General features: G+C 39.5%; 1 protein-coding gene across 14 annotated transcripts in view; it reads left to right on the forward strand.

Annotated features, from left to right (window-relative positions):
- Positions 1-25,525, forward strand: part of CTNND2 (catenin delta 2) — a 1,224,220-nt gene that overhangs the window by 739,253 nt on the left and 459,442 nt on the right. For all 14 annotated transcript variants that reach the window (XM_038392622.2, XM_043508458.1, XM_038392619.2 and 11 more), the window contains one exon: positions 23,691-23,885. In XM_038392622.2, the coding sequence (XP_038248550.1) occupies positions 23,691-23,885 (195 nt within the window). The remainder of the gene's footprint in view (positions 1-23,690; positions 23,886-25,525) is intronic.

Here is a 25,525-nt window from a genome sequence, read left to right on the forward strand (position 1 = left end):
TAGTGTCTTTAGTTTGTGCTGCCTTTCATTAACTATGAATGACCAGTCTCTGACTTGCTTTCTAATATGGGTAAGGCAAAAATTTTCCATTTTTTTAGAAGGGACTGCAAGGGTCATGTAGTCTAACCCCCCCCCCCCCCAGGATATGTTGCATCTAAACGATCCAAGACAGATGGCTACCACTCTTCTTTTTGAAAACCTCCTGTGAAGGAGATTCCACGACTTCCCTAGGCAATTTGTTCTAGTTACAGTAGGGAAGTTCTTACAATTAGGAAGTTTTTCCTGAGATTTAATTTAAATCTGCTCTGCTGTAGTTTGAACCCTTTGCCTCTTGTCCTGCTCTTTGTGGCAAGAGACAGCAAGTTTTCTCCATCTTCCTTATGGAACCTTTCAAGTATTTGAAGATCACAGTCATGTCCCCCTCTTAATCTCCTCTTTTTTCCAATTAAACATACCCAGTTCCTTCAGCCTTTGCTCATATGGCTTACATCCCTTTGATCATTTTTGTATCTTGCCTGTGGATCCTTTCCAGTTTCCCTACATCCTTTTTATACAACAGTGACCAAATTGAATACTGTACTCCATTGGAGGCCTAACCAGTGCCAAGTTGAGCAGTACTATCACCTTCCATGACTTGCATGCTATACCTCTGTTAATGCTACCCAAAATTGCATTTTTTTTTTTTTGCAACTGTCAAGATTCCTTCCCCACTCTGAACTCTAGGGTACAGATGTGGGGACCTGCATGAAAAACCCCCTAAGCTTATTTTTACCAGCTTAGGTTAAAACTTCCCCAAGGTACAAACTATTTTACCTTTTGCCCCTGGACTTTATTGCTGCCACCACCAAGTCTCTAACAAATATATAACAGGAAAGAGCCCGCTTGGAAAATCTTTCCCCCCAAAGTCCTCCCAAACCCTACACCCCCTTTCCTGGGGAGGGCTTGATAAAAATCCTCACCAATTTGCATAGGTGAAAACAGACCCAAACCCTTGGATCTAAGAACAATGAAAAAACAATCAGGTTCTTAAAAGAAGAATTTTAATTGAAGAAAAAGTAAAAGAATCAACTCTGTAAAATCAGGATGGTAAATACCTTAATGGGTAATCAGATTCAAAACATAGAGTATCCCTCTAGGCAAAACCTTAAGTTACAAAAAGACACAAAAACAGGAATATACATTCCATTCAGCACAACTTATTTTATCAGCCATTTAAACAAAACAGAATCTAACGCATATTTAACTAGATTGCTTATTAGCCCTTTACAGGAGTTCTGACTTGCATTCCTGCTCTGGTCCCGGCAAAAGCAACACACAGACCGAGAGAACCTTTGTTTCTCCCCTCCCCTTTCCAGCTTTGAAAGTATCTTGTCTCCTCATTGGTCATTTTGGTTAGGTGCCAGCAAGGTTATCCTAGCTTCTTAACCCTTTACAGGTGAAAGGGTTTTTCCTCTGGCCAGGAGGGATTTAAAGGTGTTTACCCTTCCCTTTATATTTATGATAGCAACAGAATCACATTGACTCATGTTGAGGTTGTGATCCACCACAACTCCCATTCTGTATTTGTGCATTTGGTTTTTCTTCCCTAAGTCTAGCAGCTTACATTTGTCTTTATTGAATTTCATTTTTGTTATGTATAGTCCAGTTCTCCAATTTATCAAGATCTCTCTGAATTTTAGTTGTATCCTCCAAAGTGTTTGCAACCCCCCCTTGTGTTATCTGAAAATTTAATCAGTATGTTCTCTATTCCTACATTCAGCTCGTTAATAAAGATGTTAAATAACACTGGGCCCAGAACAGATCCCTGTGGAACCCCACTTGAGACCTCCTTTCACTAGGACATTATTTACTTAATAGTTATTCTTTTTTTGTGGTTGTTTAACCAATTATGTATCCACTTAATGGTAGTTCTACTGAGCCTGCATTTCTCCAGCTTACTTACAAGAATGTCATGTGGGACTGGGTCAAAAGCCTTGCTAAAGTCAAGGTATATTATGTCCTCTGCATTCTCCCTATCCACCAAACCAGTTTCCCTGGAAAAGAAGGAAATCAAGCTGATTTTGCATGATTTCTTCTTGGTAAGTCCCTGCTGCTTGCTGGTGATCATCCCTTCATCCTCCAGGTATTTGCAAATGGAATGTTTTATACATTGCTCTAGTACATTTGCAGGTATTGAGGTCAGGCTGACTGGTCTATAGTACCTCAGCTTCTCCTTTTCCACTAAAGTGGAATACAGCTGTCCATATAATGAGTATGGCAAACTGCAGTGAATACACAACACATTGTCAGAAGTCTGTCTTCATGTTTGCTCTGAGTGCAATTGTGAGTGCTTGTGATAACCACTGAAGTTCAGAAAGATTCAGGTGGGACCCAGTTCTTTGAAAGAGAGTTTTTGACACAAAATCCCCATTGCAACATTTACTATGCTAGTTAAAATTAGATGGACAGTTCTTGGTGTTAGTTCCGGGACTTGAACTCTTTAGAACATTAGAACTCATTCTCCGTTTAGGGCCCCCCCTCTAGAATTTCCTTCCCATACCATCAGCTGCAACCAGAATCTAGTGAGCTTTGTGGCAGTGCAAGAAATGCAAGATGTATTTATTCTGATTTTGTTTTGTTTGATTTTTGTTTTGTTTTTAGTTTTTGACTTTTTGTTACTAGAAAAATGACTCAATTGTGGTGCCATTTCTGTAGCCATCAGGTTTGTGTCCTCAGTCGGACTTATTTTGGGTAGTTTTATGCAAGTGATATTTTTGTGAGGGTGTTTTTTGTAAAATGTGTAGTAAGTTTATAGCTGCCAGGGCGATAGGTGTTGTATGAACAAATAAAATGGATGAAAAGTGAGAGCCATAGTCTATTTTCTCTGTACATTTTTTTCTGACAATTTCCTTTAGATAAATTGGCATGACCTCAGTATTTCACTATTCCTTTTATTTACCTATACTTGCTAAACTTCCCTTTATTTGATAGAATACCTAGGTATTCCTCTAAATTCTATGGTGATGTTACTTTCTTATATAAGATTACTTTTAAACCTTCAATGGAGGCTGCTATATGTATTTATAGGTAGATTATTTTATCTGCTTATTGCATTTTTAAAATTTCAGTAATACAATAGGAGCTGTTTAACAAATAGTCATAATTAATTTGTCTATATTTTAACAAAGGCTAATCTATGTTCCAGTTTTCTTTTAGTCGCATAATTGCAATAATATTATATAGATAGATCATCTTGAAAAGGTTCTTTACATGTAATTATCCTTCAAAAGTTGTGTATGTACTATGAATTATATTTTAGATGTAATGGTAACCCAAATTATTAACCGAATTATTGGTGGATCGCTAAAGAAAACTGTTATTTCATTGAGCTGAGTGGGGTGTTGAAAGTTAATGAAGCCTATATTCCCTAGAAAGGCACAAAAGAACCACACAGTGGTTCTTAGTGATATATAGAAATCAGTGGTCTCATCTGAATGTTTAGCTAGTAGCCTTTATGGAAAAAAGTTTTAAATTAACATTACATCAAAGATGACTTTTATGTAAAAGCATACATACTATCTTATGGTCCTCTATCTATAATTTTAATAAAATATAAGTTTAAACAATAATTTTTAAGGCTATTGCCCCAAAAAAACCAAATTACAAAATAAACTCACACATATTACTTATTTTTTCTTATAGCACCCCTAAATGAAATATAAGGTTCTGAACTTCAACAGTGCAATTTCAGAGGCCTAGAACACATGCTTGCAAACAGAACACGTTCTCATAGTCTACACAGAATAGTAGTTTCAGAGTAGCAGCCGTGTTAGTCTGTATTCACAAAAAAAAGAGTACTTGTGGCACCTTAGAGACTAACAAATTTATTTGAGCATAAGCTTTCGTGAGCTACTGCTCACTTAATCAGATGCATTCGGTGGAAAATACAGTGGGGAGATTTATATACACACACACAGAGAACATGAAACAATGGGTTTTATCATAATCACTGTAAGGAGAGTGATCACTCTCTCAAAAAACAGTCAGAGAACACTTCAATCTCTCCGGTCACACAATTACAGACCTGAGAGCGGCTATCCTTCAACAAAAAAACTTCAAAAACAGACTCCAACAAGAGACTGCTGAATTGGAATTAATTTGCAAACTGGATACAATTAACTTAGGCTTGAATAGAGACTGGGAATGGATGAGTCATTACACAAAGTAAAACTATTTCCCCATGGTATTTCTCCCCCCACCCCACTCCCCAGTGTTCCTCAGACGTTCTTGTTAACTGCTGGAAATGGCCCATCTTGATTATCACCACAAAAGGTTTTCCTCCTTCCCCCCCTTCTTCCTGCTGGTAATAGCTCATCTTAAGTGATCACTCTCCTTACAGTGGTTATGATAAAACCCATTGTTTCATGTTCTCTGTGTGTGTATATAAATCTCCCCACTGTATTTTCCACCAAATGCATCCAATGAAGTGAGCTGTAGCTCACGAAAGCTTAGCTCAAATAAATTTGTTAGTCTCTAAGGTGCCACAAGAACTCCTTTTCTTTTTTACAGAATAGTAGTTCTGGGTTACTGGATAGCTTGGCTGTTTTGAAACCAGTTAGGCTTTTGTGCACATAGCCCTGGCCTCTGGAGGCTCTCTTGAGCTCTGCAGAGATCTGTGAAGGTTGGATGCTTAGACCTCATTGTTTCTTGGGCAGAACGGAGTTATTGATCTTTTTTTTTTTTTTTTGTACCCTGTACAGGTTTGTCCGAGGGAGAGGAAGAACTGGCTCTTAGATACTAAATACACACTTTTCTTCCTTTACTGAGTTGCAATTCTTGCAGAAGAATTGTTAACTGTAGGATCTACAAGACATGCTGTGGTTTTCTTCACTGTATACCTGTTCTTGAGGGTATATTCAGCCGTATGCGCTAACATTCTGTTGGAGGAGAAGCTATTTGTATGTATTTGTATTTGTATTACTATATGTAGAGGCTGGTAAGGGCAGTGTGCTGGGAGAGAAGCTGAGCCCTGGTTAGGGGGTGGGGCTTCTCTGACGAGGGGTCCTATAAAGGTAGCCAGCCAGCCAGTCAGGCAGTGGCACAGACAGCTGCAGCGGCACAGGAGCCAGCAAACAGAGCTGTAAACAGGGGAGTTTTGGGGGAAGACTAAGAGAGGCAGGCAGAGGAACAGACAGGCTAGTGAAGGGAGTGGGTGATGGTCTGGCAGTGTTTTGGTGCTTGTTGGGGGTTTGTTTTGCTGTTGGGGGTGGTGTTTTGGTTTGGTTTGTGTTTCCCGGACTAACAGGACTTAGGTGAGAAGGCAGTGACAGATACAGAGGCAGCAGTGGTAGCGACCCAAGCAGTGGAAGACACAATGAAGATGACTGAATGTGGAAGCTGCAACATGTACATGGTCCTGGAGGGGGCACCTGAAAAGAATTTATTGTCTGCATGAAGTGCTGCCTGAAGAACTGATGGAAGAAAAGACCTGACGATTGGAGATGCAAGTGGAAACTCTGGTTGAATTTAGAAGGTGTTTCGAGCGGATGATGGAGCAAAGACACGATGAGGCTGAAGGGAAAAGCTCAGACTTGCAGATGGAAGCAGGACCAAAGAACTCTGAAGGGAGACTGCTGGGTGAGGAAAGTGGACAGTGGAAGCATGTGACTAAGAGAACCAGGCAAAGGAAAAGACGGGCTAGTGAAGGAGAAATAGAGCTCAAGAACAGGTTTGAGGAGTTGGAAAATGAAGAAGGGGCACAGCAGGTGGTCACTGAAGGTGAGAGGGCAAGAAAGAAGAGAAGAGCACCAAGTCCTATAGGAAGAGGGGAAGAGTCAATGGAGATAACAACACCAAATATTAGCCCCAGGAGGATACAGGATGGGGTGCAAGAGGATTGTAAAGGACAATAGGAATCGAGAAGACTTGCAGCCAGAGAGAACAGGGGATAGACCGGAGAATTACATCATCACCAGGAGAAGGCAGGTCTATGTGATTGGGGACTCCTTACTGAGAAGAATAGACGGGCCTGTAACAAGAGCTGATCCAGAGAACAGAAGGGTGTGCTGTCTGCTGGGTGCTAAGATACGGGATGTGGACCTGAGACTGAAGAGGATCCTAACGGGAGCGGGAAAGAATTCACTGATTGTCCTTCATGTGTCATCAAATGATACGGCTAGATTCTCACTGGAACGTATCAAGGGAGACTATTCCAGGCTGGGGAAGGTGCTTAAGGAAATCGAGGCTCAGGTGATCTTCAGTGCTATTCTGCCTGTTCCTAGAGAAGGGCAACAAAGGTGTGACAAGATTATGATGATCAACAGATGGCTCAGGCAGTGGTGCTATAAGGAGGGCTTTGGGATATATGACCACTGGGAAGCATTCATGAACAGAGGACTGTTCTCTCGGGATGGACTTCATCTGAGTATGGAGGAAAATACACTTCTAGGATGGAGGCTGGCACAACTGATTAAGAGAGCTTTAAAATTAGGAATTTGGGGGAGATGGTTGGGAGATGTCCAGGTAATCTCCATGCCAGATTTTAACATTGAAAGGGAAGAAAACAAAGTAAGAAAGGATACAGCCATGGGTAGGAGAATGGACATAAGGAGGAAGGGTAGTGTAGATACCAGTGTAATAGGTGATACTAGTGGTAGAATGTCTGTGCCCAATCGGGTAAAGAATGTGAGCAAAGCCAAACAGCAAAAATTAAGATGTTTGTACATTAATGCGAGGAGCCTAGGTAACAAAATGGAGGAACTAGAGCTACTGGTGCAGGAAGTGAAACCAGATATTATAGGGAAAACAGAAACATGGTGGAATAATAGTCATGACTGGACTACAGGTATTGAAGGGTATGTGCTGTTTAGGAAAGACCGAAATAAAGGCAAAGGTGGTGGAGTAGCATTGTATATCAATGATGAGATAGATTGTAAAGAAATAAGAAATAATGGAATGGAGTCTGTCTGGGCAAAAATTACATTGAGGAACAAAGTTACTAGAGCTTCTCCTGGGATACTGCTTGGGGTGTGCTAAAGACCACCAGCATCCAATTTGGATATGGATAGAGCCCTCTTTTAATGTTTTTAATGAAGTAAATACTCATGGGAATTGTGTGATCATGGGAGACTTTAACTTCCCAGATACAGACTGGAGGACCAGTGCTAGTAATAATAATAGGGCTCAGATTTTCCTAGATGCGATAGCTGATGGATTCCTTCACCAAGTAGCTGCTGAACCAACAAGAGGGGATGCCATTTTAGATTTGGTTTTGGTGAGTAGTGAGGATCTCATAGAAGAAATAGTTGTAGGGGACAACCTTGGTTCGAGCGGTCATGAGCTAATTCAGTTCAGACTAAATGGAAGGATAAACAAAAATAGATCTGTGACTAGGGTTTTTGATTTCAAAAGGGCTAACTTTAAAAACTTAAGGAAATTAGTTAGGGAAGTGGATTGGACTGAAGAATTTATGGATCTAAAGGTAGAGGAGGCCTGAGATTACTTTAAATCAAAGCTGCAGAACTATCGGAAGCCTGTATCCCAAGAAAGGGGAAAAATTCATAGGCAGGAGTTGTAGACCAAGCTGGATGAGCAAGCATCTCAGAGAGGTGATTAAGAAAAAGCAGAAAGCATACAGGGAGTGAAGATGGGAGGGATCAGCAAGGAAAACTACCTTATTGAGGTCAGAACATGTAGGGATAAAGTGAGAAAGGCCAAAAGCCATGTAAAGTTGGACCTTGGAAAAGGAATTAAAACCAGTAGTAAAAGGTTCTATAATCCTATAAATAAGAAGAAAACAAAGAAAGAAGCAGTGGGACTGCTAAACACTGAGGATGGAATGGAGGTTAAGGATAATCTAGGCATGGCCCAATATCTAAACAAATACTTTGCCTCTGTCTTTAATGAGGCTAATGAGGAGTTTAGGGATAATGGTAGCATAACAAATGGGAATGAGGATATGGAGGTAGATATTACCACATCCAAGGTAGAAGCCAAACTCGAACTGCTTAATGGGACTAAATTGGGGGACCCAGATAATCTTTATCCAAGAATATTAAAGGAACTGGCACACGAAATTGCAAGCCCATTAGCAAGACTTTTTAATGAATCTGTAAACTCAGGGGTTGTACCATATGACTGGAGAATTTCTGACATAGTTTCTATTTTCAAGAAAGGGGGAAAAAAGTGATCCAGGTAACTACAGGCCTGTTAGTTTGACATCTGTTGTATGCGAGGTGTTGGAAAAAATTTTGAAGGAGAAAGTAGTTAAGGACATTGAGGTCAATGGTAACTGGGACAAAATACAACATGGTTTTACAAAAGGTAGATCATGCCAAACCTACCTGATCTCCTTCTTTGAGAAGATAACAGATCTTTTAGACAAAGGAAATGCAGTGGATCTAATTTACCTTGATTTCAGTAAGGCATTTGATACGGTTCCACATGGGGAATTATTAGCTAAATTGGAAAAGATGGGGATCAACATGAAATTGAAAGGTGGATAAGGAACTGGTTAAAGGGGTTAAAAAATCGGTCACGCTGAAAGGTAAACTGTCAGGCTGGAAGGAGGTTACTAGTGGAGTTCCTCAGGGATCAGTTTTGGGACCAATCTTATTTAATCTTTTTATTACTGACCTTGGCACAAAAAGTGGGAATGTGCTAATAAAGTTTGTAGATGACACAAAGCTGTGAGGTATTGCCAATACAGAGAAGGACCGGGATATCATACAGGAAGATTTGGATGACCTTGTAAACTGAAGTAATAGTAATAGGATGAAATTTAATAGTGAAAAATGCAAGGTCATCATTTAGGGATTAATAACAAAAACTTTTGTTATAAAATGGGGATGCGTCACTTGGAAGTAAAAGAGGAGGAGAAGGACCTCGGAGTATTGGTTGATCACAGGATGTCTGTGAGCCGCCAATGTGATATGGCTGGGAAAAAAGCTAATGCAATCTTGGGATGCATCAGGCGAGATATTTCCAGTAGAGATAAGGAGGTGTTAGTACCATTGCACAAGGCACTGGTGAGACCTAATCTGCAATATTGTGTGCAGTTCTGGTCTCCCATGTTTAAGAAGGATGAATTCAAACTGGAACAGGTACAGAGAAGGGCTACTAGGATGATCTGAGGAATGAAAAACCTGTCTGATGAAAGGAGACTCAAAGAGCTTGGCTTGTTTAGCCTAACCAAAAGAAGGCTGAGAGGAGATATGATTGCTCTCTATAAATATATCAGAGGGATAAATACTAGGGAGGGAAAGAAATTATTTAAACTCATTACCAATGTGGATACAAGAACAAATGGATATAAACTGGCCATCAGGAAGTTTAGACTTGAAATTAGATGAAGGTTTCTAACCATCAGAAGAGTGAAGTTTTGGAATCGCCTTCCAAGGGAAGCAGTGGGGGCAAAAGACCTATCTGGCTTTAAGGTTAAACTCGATAATCTTATGGAGGAGATAGCCTAACTTTGACAATTAATTGATTTTTTACTTTTAGCAGTAAATATGCCCCATGGCCTGTGATGGGATATTAGATGGGGTGGGATCTGAGAAACTACAGAGAATTCTTTCCTGGGTGTCTGGCTGGTGAGTCTTGCCCACATGCTCACGGTTTAGCTGTTCGCCATATTTGAGGTTGGGAAGGAATTTTTCTCCAGGGCAGATTGGCAGAGGCCCTGGGGGGTTTTCCGCTTTCCTCTGCAGCAGGGGCATGGGTCACTTGCTGGAGGATTCTCTGCACCTTGAAGTCTTTAAACCATGATTTGAGGACTTTAATCGCTCAGACATAGGTTAGGGGTTTGTTACAGGAGTGGGTGGGTGAGATTGTGTGGCCTGCGTTGTGCAGGAGGTCAGACTAGACAATCATAATGGTCCCTTCTGACCTTAAAGTCAATGATTCTATGACAGGTTTCAGAGTAGCAGCCGTGTTAGTCTGTATTCGCAAAAAGAAAAGGAGTACTTGTGGCACCTTAGAGACTAACAAATTTATTAGAGCATAAGCTTTCGTGAGCTACAGCTCACTTCATCGGATGCATTTGGTGGAAAAAACAGAGGGGAGATTTATATACACACACAGAGAACATGAAACAATGGGTTTATCATACACACTGTAAGGAGAGTGATCACTTAAGATAAGCCATCACCAGCAGCAGGGGGGGGGAGCAGGAAAACCTTTCATGGTGACAAGCAAGGTAGGCTAATTCCAGCAGTTAACAAGAATATCAGAGGAACAGTGGGGGGTGGGGTGGGAGGGAGAAATACCATGGGGAAATAGTTTTACTTTCATGGTTTCACACAGGTTTGTGTGTGTGTGTGTGTGTGTGTGTATAAATCTCTCCTCTGCTTTTTCCACCAAATGCATCCGATGAAGTGAGCTGTAGCTCACGAAAGCTTATGCTCTAATAAATTTGTTAGTCTCTAAGGTGCCAATGATTCTATGATTATCTTTCTATTTCTACACTTCCTGAGCTGAATGCATTGCAATAACATCAGTCTGTCTAAGCAAGAAAGAGCTAATGTTGCAAAACAAGCTTTTGTGCTTCAAAATTGAGTCAAATCTATTATTATTATTTTATTTATGTATTATTTATTATTACTACTACTATCTTTGTGGAGATAAAAAACAAACAAACAGGCATTAAGCCAAAACAATAAGTTCTATTCTGGGATCATAACATTATTTTATTTTGAAGTCAGAAACTGTAATGGAGCAGTGGTTAACCACCGAGACAACATCCATGCTGTTGCCTGGCATCATTGTCTACTAATACCATGCTGTCTCTGGAGAACTCAACCTTGAGCTGGAGCAGCTAGTGAAAGGAAAGTTAGAAATGTTGATTTACATTAGAAAACATTGGTGTCTGTTCCAGTTATGCACAATACTGCCTTTTAAAGTTTGGTTTTATTTAACTTAAAATTGAGGTTTGGGTTTTTGTTTGAAAGAATGGGGGAGAAAAATGAACTGCCAACCCAGTAAAAAGCTATATTTCATGCCTTTATCTTTTATTTTCTGTCTCAGTAAAGGCAGATTGCTGTTGTTGGGTATCAGAGTAGCAGCCGTGTTAGTCTGTATTCGCAAAAAGAAAAGGAGTACTTGTGGCACCTTAGAGACTAACAAATTTATTAGAGCATAAGCTTTCGTGAGCTACAGCTCACTTCATCGGATGCATCCGATGAAGTGAGCTGTAGCTCACGAAAGCTTATGCTCTAATAAATTTGTTAGTCTCTAAGGTGCCACAAGTACTCCTTTTCTTTTTGTTGTTGGGTAGTGATGGTTTTTTGGTGTTTGTTTGTTTTTTATTCCCCCTCCCCCCCCCCCACCAAATTCAGCTCTCTGTCTCAGAAATGAAACAGAAATGATCTCCCCAAACCTGTTTGTGATTTTTAATCTGCTGTCTGTAGCTGGCTATCTCTACCTCTTACCTCATTTTAGCTCCCAGTCACATTTCTCCTTTTCCTGTAGACATTTATTTTTGATGAAATGTTTTAAGTAGGTGAATGCTTTTGAGCAGAATGAGGACAGTACCTGGAAAAGAAAAGGCTTCCACAAAATATAAATGTACTGACTCTTTTTATGAAAGCTTCTGCATTGGTAGTGGTACAGAATTAAAAAGATGCAATAGTGGTTTGCAGTTCAGAAAAGCATTGAGGAATTATAAAAGTAAATATAAAAAACTGATGGAAACACATCTAGGAGTTTTTTCTTTGTTTATTTTTAACACAGAATGGCAGATTAAGGTTTTACATATGGGTGAAAACAATTTGTCCTGAAACTTGATCCAAAACAAAATGAACCATGCTAATTTTTTTTTCAGGTTCAAAAAGTTTAGCATTAGAATTTTTATTAAATCCTAATTTTTTTTCACTTTTTAGCACCTGATGTGCAAGTATTAAAGTCCAATGAGAGAGACTGCTTTTGCACTATAAACCAATGTGTATTGAAAATTTGAAATGAAATTGAAAATGAGATTTCCAACCTGATTTTCAGACCAAAGAAGTTCAGAATGCTGTATGTTTGGAGGAGCTTCATATTATATCCCATATGTAAAATCTTTACCACACTTGCTGCAAAATAGATAATCTGTACTAAATCAACTATACTTGACATTTTATGAGAATTTATTAAAATTCTATGAATTTGTATCTATTATCCTATGATCTTGAGACATTGCATGCATATGCATTTCAAAAAAATCTATCTCTCCTTTGATCATGCTTGAGAATAAAACAAACTGAATGCATTTTTCATCTGTTTTATAGATAAGATATTTTTCCTGCCATAGAAATCATTGTCTGACTGTTTGCTTGCCAGCAAAGAGCCTATAAACACAAACAAAACAAACCACCTGCACTGGGGGTCAACTGTGTGCAAACCACACACAATGCATGAGTAAATAGGCTTTACACAGGGGATCTAACAGAAACTGGGCAGGGAGGGAGGCAGGCAGGCAGGAGTCCCTCTTCGAAACCCAAGAACCTGTATATTATAGGATGTGTTGACTTTGTTATGGTGTAATAGTACAGCATGAACCAGAACTGAGCAGGGGGATGCAAAATGCAAAAAACCTCCAGAAATCACATGTATCAAAAACCTAACTTGAATTTTAAAAAAACACTGCATGTGATCAGGCTTTTCAGACCAGTAAGAGTTTGTATAAGGTGTGAGAGGAGCAGTCCCCCAAAAAGGAGGGCTGAAAAAAATGCAGCTTCTCAAAACCTTAAATAAATAAAGTGGAAACATTAAGTATCAAATGTACCATATGTTTAAAAAATGAGAACTAATATACATGGTGTAGAAATATTTTTAACTTATTTAAATTGCTGAGAAATACTTTTTGGGAGCAAAGATACCCACTTAAGAAGAAGGCACTCCAGACCATATTGCTTGTTCTGTTTAATACATGTCTCGGGTATGCTGGAGGCATTAGGTGACACACCCAATGCATGCATTAGCTAGTTCAGCCATATGGCCTGTCGTGTCTTACTGGTTAATTTAACTATCTGTCCTTTAAATAATGTTTAAAACTTGTATTCATTTTGAATGCTTGGGTTCACTATGCTTTCTTCTCTCCTTGGTCTCTTGGTCCCCAGCATGCTGCACATTAAGAGCATTATTCTATTTTTTGACATATCTAAAAAATTTAGCTGTGTGGTATCTCTGTGCACTATGAGTCAAATAGTGATATCCTCATTCAGTTCTTATTTGGCCAAAATTGCTACTGAAGTCAATGGGAATTTTGTCTGAGTCAGGATTTGTCCCTGGATTATATCACCATTATGGTACATCATATACATGTCATCTCTTTTTTTCATGTGAGAGAAAGATGTGGATGTACAGATCGTGATTTGGGTGAAGTTTCTGTATTAGTGTTGCTATCAAGTATGGTCTATATTTCAACCGTTTCTATGCTTATGTATGTGCTGACATTTTTTCTTCTATGTGCTTGTCTCTGGTTCTCAACTAGTATTCATTGTTTCTTTATTGCATATAATGAAACAAGTTTAATAGCTGAAGTCAGAAGTATGAGATAAATAAAAGATCATTTGTTAAAACTTCAAGAGTTAAAAATGTTGAGCTGGCATAGTATATGTCTGATCAGGACTATTGTGAAAAGTTTTTATAGAGAAATGGGTCACCCAATTTCCTTTTCTTCACGGATTAATATCACATTATAAATTGAGATATACTGTAACTGGAATTGTAGTCTCCAGAATGCAATGCACTGAAGTAGTTTGGAATTTTTGTCTATAAACTGAGGTTTTACTATGTCAGAGTCACTGAAAGAGACTTCTGCTGTATATAGCAGTTCCCCATTTCTCACATCTTGTTCCTGAGTATTCCAAGCAAAAGGTACATGTTAACCACAATACATTTACTTAGCTAGCATGCATTGTACACTTTTTTTGTAAGTACAGTAGCATTTCATGACATGCTTCTCATAGAATAAATAGGCATGTCGATGAATTTTCACCTGTGGGATGCCATTTAGGTCAAAATTCCCAGTGTGACGTATATCACTCCACGAAAGAGCATACTGCATTCCAAAGCTAGAAAACACGGCAGTCCTTTTTATTTTTGTGTATGAGTCATTGTGTCTCTTCACCTATGGGCATACTGTAATGGGACATCTACTTTTACAATTTATATTGAATTATCCATACACATTCAATGAATAATAGTAACCATGCATAGTAAAAATAGTAAAATAGTAAAAATGCATCCGATGAAGTGAGCTCTAGCTCACGAAAGCTTATGCTCAAATAAATTTGTTAGTCTCTAAGGTGCTACAAGTACTCCTTTTCTTTTTGCGAATACAGACTAACACGGCTGCTACTCTGAAAAAAGTAACCATACTCTATGTCTCATGAAAAACTTAAAAATGGAGATCAAAGAAGTTCCAGTCTTTGCCTTATGAACCCAGTTTTCCAGACTGCATTACATCACATCGTGCTAAGTTTTGCACTTGGAACTTTGAGTCATCTGAAACATTATGAAAATCACATGTAGCCAGTGAGCATCTGAGTAGATGTGTGTAGTGGCGTTTACCTAAGTGTTATACTCAGTAAATGTGTTATTGAGAAACATGTTTCAGATGGGAATATAGAGACTAGCTGGTGTGTGTTGCTAAAGTAACCAACATTGAGCCAAATCATATCTCATTAATGGGGTTCCCATATCATACACCTGGTGAACAGGCCACTTTGGTGAATGGAGGTTTGTTGTTGGAGCAAGAGTTTGGAATGGAGGGCTACTGCTAACCCTTCAAATGCATATTTTATCCAACTTTTTAGTGATGATTCGTGTGTATGTTTCATCGGTTTCCTATGGCCAAGTCTTGGTTACCTGCTGCCACTATCAAGTTTCTCACTTAGAAATTTTACCTCAGGGCTCCTCTGCCTCTCCTCACTTGTTTCAATGACCCTATCCCCGTGAATGGGGGTCTCCATTAGGTATGGCAAGTATTTTTAAAGCCCACTGCAGAAATCCCCCTTCACCACAGCTGCACTCCAGACTTCAATCAACAAACTTGTACTTTATGATTAAAACCTATGAATAACTCAGGCACTAATAAGCTGGCAGGATCTACTGTCCTGTTTAAGTCCTGGCAAGTCTCATTTCATAACCCAGTTCAGGCTTCCTTTTTATAACCCATGGAGTCCAATGTCCCAGTCTGGTCTCTCTGCCACCATCTTGGCAGCCCGGACCTCTATTGCTGATGAATCAGTCTCTGGAATCTGGAGAGACCATCTCCGGCAACTTCAGCCAGCCCAGATCAAACCACCGCCAACTGATGAGTCTACTCACGGTGGTCCTCCCACTGTTGAATGAACATTCCAGGATGGCTCCTAGAACCAAATGAGACCTAACTGAATCCTTGGTTTAAACCACTGTCTCACTTCCAGCCACATATTTTATCTCCCACATACCTCATACCTAAAATAGTATAAGCATAGCACAAACCCTAATGTTCTCCACAGGATCCAGGGGCTGTACTGAGCTCTTAGACCCTAGAGAGGAGGGGAATGCATTACATTGCTCAACTCTAGCTGTTCAGAGCATAACCTTAGATCTCTCAGAGCCCTGTCCAGTGATCCAGCAGAGGATTGGTGGCTGTAACAGGGGAATTTCACACAGGGAAAAAAGAAGTAATGTGATTATGCATGATGTGAAGAAATACTTCCTTCTGTTTGTTTTAACCCTACTGCCTATTAATTTCATTTGGTGACCCCCTAGTTCTTGTGTTACGAGAAGGATTAAATAACACTTCCTTCTTTTACTTTCTCCTCACCCGTCATGATTTTATAAAAAGAAAAGGAGTACTTGTGGCACCTTAGAGACTAACAAATTTATTTGAGCATAAGCTTTCATGAGCTACAGCTCACTTCATCGGATGCATTTGGTGGAAAATACAGAGGGGAGATTTATATACACACACAGAGAACATGAAACAATGGGTTTTATCATACACACTGTAAGGAGAAATGCATCCGATGAAGTGAGCTGTAGCTCACGAAAGCTTATGCTCTAATAAATTTGTTAGTCTCTAAGGTGCCACACGTACTCCTTTTCTTTTTACTGTAAGGAGAGTGATCACTTAAGATGAGCCATCACCAGCAGCAGGGGGGTGGGAAGGAGGAAAACCTTTCATGGTGACAAGCAAGGTAGGCTATTTCCAGCAGTTAACAAGAACGTCTGAGGAACAGTGGGGGGTGGGGTGGGGGGGAGAAATAACATGGGGAAATAGTTTTACTTCGTGTAATGACTCATCCATTCCCAGTCTCTATTCAAGCCTAAGTTAATTGTATCCAGTTTGCAAATTAATTCCAATTCAACAGTCTCTCGTTGGAGTCTGTTTTTGAAGCTTTTTCATTGAAGGATAGCCACTCTTAGGTCTGTAATCGAGTGACCAGAGAGATTGAAGTGTTCTCCAACTGGTTTTTGAATGTTATAATTCTTGACATCTGATTTGTGTCCATTTAGTCTTTTACGTAGAGACTGTCCAGTTTGACCAATGTACATGGCAGAGGGGCATTGCTGGCACATGATGGCATATATCACATTGGTAGATGCGCAGGTGAACGACCTTTTGATAGTGTGGCTGATGTGATTAGGCCCTATGATGGTATCCCCTGAATAGATATGTGGACAGAGTTGGCAATGGGCTTTGTTGCAAGGATAGGTTCCTGGGTTAGTGGTTCTGTTGTGTGGTGTGTGGTTACTGGTGAGTATTTGCTTCAGACTGGGGGACTGTCTGTAAGCAAGGACTGGCCTGTCTCCCAAGATCTGTGAGAGTGATGGGTCATCCTTCAGGATAGGTTGTAGATCCTTGATGATGCGTTGGAAAGGTTTTAGTTGGGGGCTGAAGGTGATAGCTAGTGGCGTTCTGTTATTTTCTTTGTTGGGCCTGTCCTGTAGTAGGTGACTTCTGGGTACTCTTCTGGCTCTGTCAATCTGTTTCTTCACTTCAGCAGGTGCGTATTGTAGTTGTAGGAATGCATGACAGAGATCTTGTAGGTGTTTGTCTCTGTCTGAGGGGTTGGAGCAAATGCGGTTATATCGTAGAGCTTGGCTGTAGACAATGGATTGTGTGGTATGATCTGGATGAAAGCTAGAGGCATGTAGGTAGGAATAGCGGTCAGTAGGTTTCCGATATAGGGTGGCGTTTATGTGACCATTGCGTATTAGCACCGTAGTGTACAGGAAGTGGATCTCTTGTGTGGACTGGTCCAGGCTGAGGTTGATGGTGGGATGGAAATTGTTGAAATCATGGTGGAATTCCTCAAGAGCTTCTTTTCCATGGGTCCAGATGATGAAGATGTCATCAATGTAGCGCAAGTAGAGTAGGGGCATTAGGGAACGAGAGCTGAGGAAGCGTTGTTCTAAGTCAGCCATAAAAATGTTGGCATACTGTGGGGCCATGCGTGTACCCATCACAGTGCCGCTGATTTGAAGGTATACATTGCCCCCAAATGTGAAATAGTTATGGGTGAGGACAAAGTCACAAAATTCAGCCACCAGGTTAGCCATGACGTTATCAAAGATACTGTTCCTGACGGCTTGTAGCCCATCTTTGTGTGGAATGTTGGTGTAGAGGGCTTCTACATCCATAGTGGCTAAGATGGTGTTTTTAGGAAGATCACCGATGGATTGTAGTTTCCTCAGGAAGTCAGTGGTGACTCAAAGATAGCTGGGAGTGCTGGTAGCGTAGGGCCTGAGGAGGGAATCTACATAGCCAGACAATCCTGCTGTCAGGGTGCCAATGCCTGAGATGATGGGGCGTTCAGGATTTCCAGGTTTATGGATCTTGGGTAGCAGATAGAATACCCCAGGTCGGGGTTCCAGGGGTATGTCTGTGTGGATTTGTTCTTATGCTTTTTCAGGGAGTTTCTTGAGCAAATGCTGTAGTTTTTTTTGGTAACTCTCAGTGGGATCAGAGGGTAATGGCTTGTAGAAAGTGGTGTTGGAGAGCTGCCTAGTAGCCTCTTGTTCATACTCCGACCTATTCATGATGACGACAGCACCTCCTTTATCAGCCTTTTTAATTATGATGTCAGAATTGTTTCTGAGGCTGTGGATGGCATTGTGTTCTGCATGGCTGAGGTTATGGGGCAAGTGATGCTGCTTTTCCACAATTTCAGCTCGTGCACGTTGGCGGAAGCACTCTATGTAGAAGTCCAGGCTGCTGTTTCGACCTTCAGGCGGAGTCCATCCAGAATCCTTCTTTTTGTAGTGTTGTTAGGAAGGTCTCTGTGGGTTAATATGTTGGTCAGAGGTGTGTTGGAAATATTCCTTGAGTCGGAGACGTCGAAAATAGGATTCTAGGTCACCACAGAACTGTATCATGTGCGTGGGGGTGGAGGGGCAAAAGGAGAGGCCCTGAGATAGGACAGATTCTTCTGCTGGGCTAAGAGTATAGTTGGATAGATTAACAATATTGCTGGGTGGGTTACGGGAATCACTGTTGTGGCCCCTTGTGGCATGTAGTAGTTTAGATAGCTTAGTGTCCTTTTTCTTTTGTAGAGAAGCAAAGTGTGTGTTGTAAATGGCTTGTCTAGTTTTTGTAAAGTCCAGCCACGAGGAAGTTTGTGTGGAAGGTTGGTTCTTTATGAGAGTATCCAGTTTTGAGAGCTCATTCTTAATCTTTCCCTGTTTGCTGTAGAGGATGTTGATCAGGTGGTTCCGCAGTTTCTTTGAGAGTGTGTGGCACAAGCTGTCAGCATAGTCTGTATGGTATGTAGATTGTAATGGATTTTTTACCTTTAGTCCTTTTGGTATGATGTCCATCTGTTTTCATTTGGAGAGGAAGATGATGTCTATCTGTATCTGTACGAGTTTTTTCATGAAGTTGACAGATTTCCACTCTATACGGCTAAATTCAGTGCCTTGCATAATGACAGGTTTCAGAGTAGCAACCCTGTTAGTCTGTATTCGCAAAAAGAAAAGGAGTACTTGTGGCACCTTAGAGACTATAGATCTCTATCATATCCCTCCTTAGTCATCTCTTTTCCAAGCTGAAAATTCCTAGTCTTAGTAATTTCTCCTCATATGAAAGCTGTTCATCAGTATACATATGAGACACAGCTCTATGTCTTGTTTTCATTAGATCCAGAATGGTATATTATTATTTATATCTCCGTGGTTTGCTGAGGTTGGGATTTGGATAAATGTAGGTTACTGGAAGTTTGATTCAAAGAGGACAGCGATGATGTTAGATTTAGGGGAAGGATCTTTAGGGTACAATGGGGATCCCCATTCGAATTAGAGTCCAAATTGGCCTCAGTGACCAAAAGTGTTTTTTCCACCCCTCTATACCTGGTAAGATGTTTGTGTCTGCTTTTCTTATCTCATGACCTTGACATTTTCCCAGACATTTTGTCCTCTAGACGGGATTACTGCAATATGGTGTCTAGAGCAGGGTTTCTCAATGACCGGTCTGTGGACCGGCGCTGGTCCCTGAGATTTCCCTGATGCAGTTTAGGAAGGCAACAAGCCAGACCCTGGTATCAAACAGGTTAAGAAACACTGGTCTAGACTGACCATTAAAGATCACCCTCAAAGCTTCAGCTGTTGCAGAATGCAGCTATCTGCCTACTTACGGGGTTAGCACCAGGGAGCATACTATACCTGTTCTTTGCCACTTGTACAGGTTTCCTATTTGTTTCTGTCTGTGTTTGGAGGTGCTAACTCTGTTCTATTGGACAACAAACAATCTATAGCAATCCAGAAATATGTTTTAATAAATGCCACTGTCCTATGAGGATCAGAGGAGCACTATTGAGGGGGCTGTCCCCCTGTGTGAATGAGCTGGGGTCCATGGGATTTGCTTCTAGATCCTTGAGCTCTGTACAATTTAGAGGCTCTGCAGAACCTGATACCCATCCCACTAGACTGGGACAGGCAACAGAAATTTAGTGAGACTGGAATAGCAGTTTTTTGTAACCTTTTTCTGAGGGGAGTGTTTTGGTCCTAAAAGTCTCATACAATATCAAAATCTGGGAGCTGATTTTCAGAGATGCTGAGCCACCTGCAGTTCTCATTAACTCTCAGCTTCTCTGAAAATCATACACATAGACTTTTTAATGGGTGGAATGGAAGCTTCAGAAACCAGTGTCTGTTTTTCCTTATTCTGATAGCTTTTGGCTAGCTGATTATTTTATTATTTTTGTCAAATTTAAAATAAAATGTGCAGTAAAATCATGTTGCTCCCACACTTAGAATTTGTTTGACAAATTAAACCTAGGTCATAATTACAAAAAATAAAACAAAACTTGGAAATAGGAACTGGATAATGAAAATGCTAATAGGCCAACAAGTATAGAAATATTAGCATATTTTTCTCCCTCTCTTTCTCTCTCTAAAACAGTTCTTTTTGCAAGGCTAAAGTGCTGAAATGAATGTTCTGCCCTTTTGTCTCACAATAAAGCTTTAGTGTTTTGCAAAAGGTCATGAGTCAATCAGTGCTGCTAGTTTCCATTATTTCCTGTTCAAATATTGGCACATGATTATTTGGAGTGAAAGTAGCAAAACCACACATAATCTCATAGGAATGAATCATGTTCCATGTTGCTACTGCATGTTAAAGGCTCATATCACTTGGAAGTACCCATTTCTTGATTTATACAAGTATACATCTTGACAAGTGGTGTGCTTGATACTCATTTATACCAACCAAATTGTGCAATGATAATTACCAAATTATGCAAAATGATGTGCACTGTACATAACATTATTTTGTAGTTTCATTAAGTAGCTCATCAACAGAAAAGCTTCAAATCTGTCAAGAAGGATAATAAAATGTAACTGTTTATATTTATTTGAATTCTCACCATCTATGAAGACAAATGAAAGTAACTGATGTGAAAGTATAAATTCTGATAAAGTGATAAACCTGATCTCTAAAATATAATATCTGTTATGTTGTGTTGAGGTGTTTATTTTTCCAAACGTTTATTAGATATTTTACTGACTTTTTGTCTTATTTGGGAATCTTTAGCAGGTAACCCCAAAATTATGGGGGAAAGAATCACTATTCACTACTCAGAACCCAATCCTGAAAACACTAGTGCAGGTACTTCAAATACATTGGTAGTCCAAGTGATTTTTGGGGGTTCCCGCCTCTGTCACTTATCTTCTGTGTGACCTTGGGTGAGACACTTCAGCTCTCTGAGTCTGTTTCCACTCCCATCCCTTGTCTGTCTTGTCTATTTAGATTGTTAATTCTTTTGGGGTGGGGGCTGTCACTTGCTATGTGTTTATATAGTGTCGAGCACAAGGGAGCTCCAAATTCAGATGGCCCTCTAGGTCAGGGCTCGGCAACCTTCGGCACACGGCTCATCAGGGTAATCCACTGGCGGGTCGTGAGATATTTTGTTTACGATGACTGTCCGCAGGCATGGCATCCTGCAGCTCCCAGGGGCCACGGTTCACTGTTCCTGGCCAATGGGAGCTGCAGGAAGCAGCGACCAGCATGTCCTTGTGGCCCGTGTCACTTCCCACAGGTCTCATTGGCCAGGAACGGCGAACCGTGGCCACTGGGAGCTTCAGGGGGGCTGTGCCTGCAGATGGTCAATATAAACAAAATGTCTTGTGGCCCACCAGTGGATTACCGTGATGGACCACATGCCAAAGGCTGCCAACCCCTGCTCTTGGCAATACTATAATGAAAATAATAATAAAAAGGGAATATGTGATTTTTAAAATTAAACAAGTATATAAGTGATTGTAGAATCAGGACTACAGGTCATTAAGAGAAAATCTTTAGTGTTATTTAAAAGAGGAGTTGAATTATGTCTTCTGCCACAAAATTAGTAGTATAACCATTTTAAAATGTATTAAAAAGGTTAGGATATGCTGCCACACCAGTTAGTAGAAAAGTTCCCAGTTTCAATGGGAGCAGGACTGAGGACTGAATCCATCACATCACTCTGAACAGCAGCACTCATTTGTAAATTAGCTAAAGAAAGGATCCCATTTATACTTCTTCTATAGTTAATTTATTTCATTCAGAGATCACATTCTTTCTGACCAAAAGACTTATAGGGAGAAAGTATGATAAATGGCTTCTAAAATGTTGTCCTCAGTTTTTCATATATATTTTTTCACACACAAATAGAATTAAATGGAAAACAAAATTGTTCATACAAAAACTTGTAAGTCACCAATAACAGGTTAGTATTTTTATGCTCAATCCAGCAGGATGGTGAGCCTTTCTGGAGGCATTAATCCTCTCTGAGAATCAGGTTAAAAGAATTTGGGTTGGAGACTTTTGAAAACTTGGCCCACAATGCATTGCCGTTTTCTCCATCTGTGGTAATCATGACCACTTCCTGATATCTACAGTAGTTGCAAATAAAGTCATCATTGGAATTCTTGGTAAGACATCCAGAACAGCAGAGGGTAATGTGAGTTCTTGTCAATGGCTGTGATAATGGCAAATCACATACTGGATTGATTGATCGATTATCTACCAATCAATTATCAATCACCTTTCTTTCTTTCTTTCTTTCTTTCTCACACTCACTCAGCAGGGCATTGTGTAATGCAGTGATGCTCTTAAATCATGTACTTGTATTGGATTATGTCGGGGGGAATGCGGACATGCATAATCCAGATATAGGCAGAATCAGTAATTTATTTATAAAGATGGAAACTGGACTAATTCTTTACCCCTCTAAAAAATCTGTTCTGTATTGTCTCTAAACCTTCAACAGCTTCCCAACCCTAGAGAATGTGCTTTCATCTCAGATCTGTATAGTGCCTTGCATTATAATATTTAGTAAAATGAGAACACTGTTTACCTCAGTTGTCAGCTTTGAGACTTTTGTATGGCTTCCCCCAATCTCATCCTTGCAAAAAGATCACAAAGCAGACAAACATAACCAAGATACTTACATTAAGAAGTGAAACAAATGTTTAGGCTAATTGCCAAAGCTGGAAGTTTACAAGTTTCTCTATTAATAACCTGATAGTAAAATATTACTTTTTATTATTAGAATAAGAAAAATAGGGATAAACTCTTCAGTCTTGTAAAATGCAGATTCGTCTTTTTAAAAAGGTATTTTATTTCTAACTACGTCTTTAAAATATTTTATTTCCTGAAGGTATGTTTAATTTATTCATCCCCAGAGGATTTAGGCTGTGAAAAGCCCTAGCAGTCTGGTTTTTACACAGTCTAGGACAAAAGTGCTGATGAGTCATAACTGCTCTGTCATACTTCAAGTGAAGCAGTGAGAAGGTCTATTTTGATGATGTGAACAACACATTTATTCATCAGCTTTAACTTATTTCATTTGTAGATTTACCATGTGTACACAGAACGTGGAGCTAGTTCTGGCTTTCCTCTTATTTCTAATTTGGCAGTTCAGTCGGGTTCCCCTGGATAAGGCAACTTGCTACATTTGTTAGTCCCTGTGTGAGAAAATTATCTTAATTGGCCCTGCACAGTATTTATTTATCTCTGAAATATCTTCCAATAAGTTTTGAGGAAATCAGGTTTTGAAGCAAAAGCAGACAGTTGGGTGATGCTGATAAGATGATTAACTTGTGTCACTGGTGCCATTTCATGTTATTTTTCTTTGCATTTTAAAAATTCTTTATTTTGTTTTTGTTAAAAACAAGAGTTGTCTTCAAATATGATTTTCATCAGTTTGGATCCTGTTTCATGGAGGATTTTCTCTCTTAAATTTCCTGTATAAATCTGTTTGCAGCTGGGTCTCGGGCATCTTACAGCAGCCAGCACAGCCACCTTGGCTCCGAATTAAGGGCGCTGCAGTCTCCAGAGCACCATATAGATCCTATTTATGAAGATAGAGTGTATCAGAAGCCCCCTATGAGGAGTCTCAGCCAGAGTCAGGGGGACCCTCTGCAACCAGCACATACAGGCACTTACCGCACTAGCACGGGTAGGTGGAAATAATTTGTAAAATTGTCTTTTATGGATAAAGTGTTTTTTACTTTAGTGCTAAATCTCTAAATTTTATTGGTAATGCTAGAAAAGTTTATACTGTATTTGTAACTTGAAAAGATGCCTGATACAAATTGCAAAAGACATTGTTGCAGCTAAAAATGGCAATCCCCTCTACTCCCCCCCCCCCCAAAAAAAAAAAATCTTAGGCAGAAAAATCTTAGCCTTGGGATTATATGTTTTATGGTTTTAGTATTTTTGTCTCTTGTGGTGGGAGGAAGAAAATGTTTTCATCAAGCTTTTAAATGTATTATTTAAAGAAATCTGATTGTTTTCAGATAACATATCTAATTGCTTTCTCCTGCAAAAATTTTGAGAGAGTCTTAAAAAGGGCTACAAGGCATCTTCCTCATGAACATAATGGGACATTTACATTTTTGGAACTGAAGCAAACCAGGACCAAATGTGTTCTCTGTCTCTCTCATTCTCATATTATATATATATATGCAACATACTCATACACTGTAGACATACAGATATGAATCATAAAGCTTCAGCATACCAGAAAAACAGAGCTGTCGATATAATTGATTCATCTGTAATGTAATAATGAATGATCATCCATGATACACGTTAGTGTACAAGTCCTATTTGCAGAGTGTCCTCTCAACTATGTAAAATAGCTCTATATTTGGGAATCCACAAATAGATATCAAATCAGTAGGGGTACGTAATGCACTAAGGAATCAGAACTTAGCAGAGTTAAAGCCAAAATAGTCTTAAACATGTAAAAATATTAATAATTTACATTAAGAATTGCTGTATTGACCACATTTCTGACATGTTTTTCTTTGTTGTATCAATCAGACACTGGAGATTTATGTTTCTTCCCAAATCAGAAGCTTCCATTTAGAAATGAGAGAATAAATGAAGCAAAATTAAAAATATCTGCAAAACTGACTTTTTTTTAGAACAAGATGTGAGGCTTTCTTTTATTGTTTTAAGGTCCAATCCTGCATTTCTCGCTTATCCCATTGCATACATGGAAGTTTGGGGTACGCAATGAGTGTAGGATAAAACTCTTAGAAGGGATTCAGAGAAATGTAAAACCCTTTGTTGCTTAATTTAAATTCTTGTAGTATCTAGTTATTACTGGAGAATGTCACTTAGTTAATACTGTTAAATGCCAATGAAAGAAGCTAGCATTCACGTACAATATATCTTTTGTGTGGAATCATACTTATATCCAGACATAGCAATTCTGTTATTAAAAGAATAATTGGATTGCAAAGAGTAGCACAGGATGCCTGCCTCAGTTGCTGAGCAGGAGGGGAAATGATCAGTGAATAAGGCAGCTGTTTAATGTTCATTTTTAGTCTCATCATTCAGCATATGGCCTCACACTTCATATACTTCACACTTTCCAAACCTTGCCTTAAATAATATATATTTTTTAAATTATGTATTGGTTTTTCAATAGCATTCATCACAGTATTATTATCTGATTGCCCCGTAGCCATTAATGGATTTATCTTCACAATACCTGTGTGAATATTATCCCAATTTTAAACTGGAAAACTGAGGCCTAGAGCCTGATTACTTAATTTTCAGAAGTGTTGGCTCATGGAAGTCCAATGG

This window comes from Dermochelys coriacea, chromosome 2, assembly GCF_009764565.3.
Source record: "Dermochelys coriacea isolate rDerCor1 chromosome 2, rDerCor1.pri.v4, whole genome shotgun sequence".
Classification (NCBI taxonomy): domain Eukaryota; kingdom Metazoa; phylum Chordata; order Testudines; family Dermochelyidae; genus Dermochelys; species Dermochelys coriacea.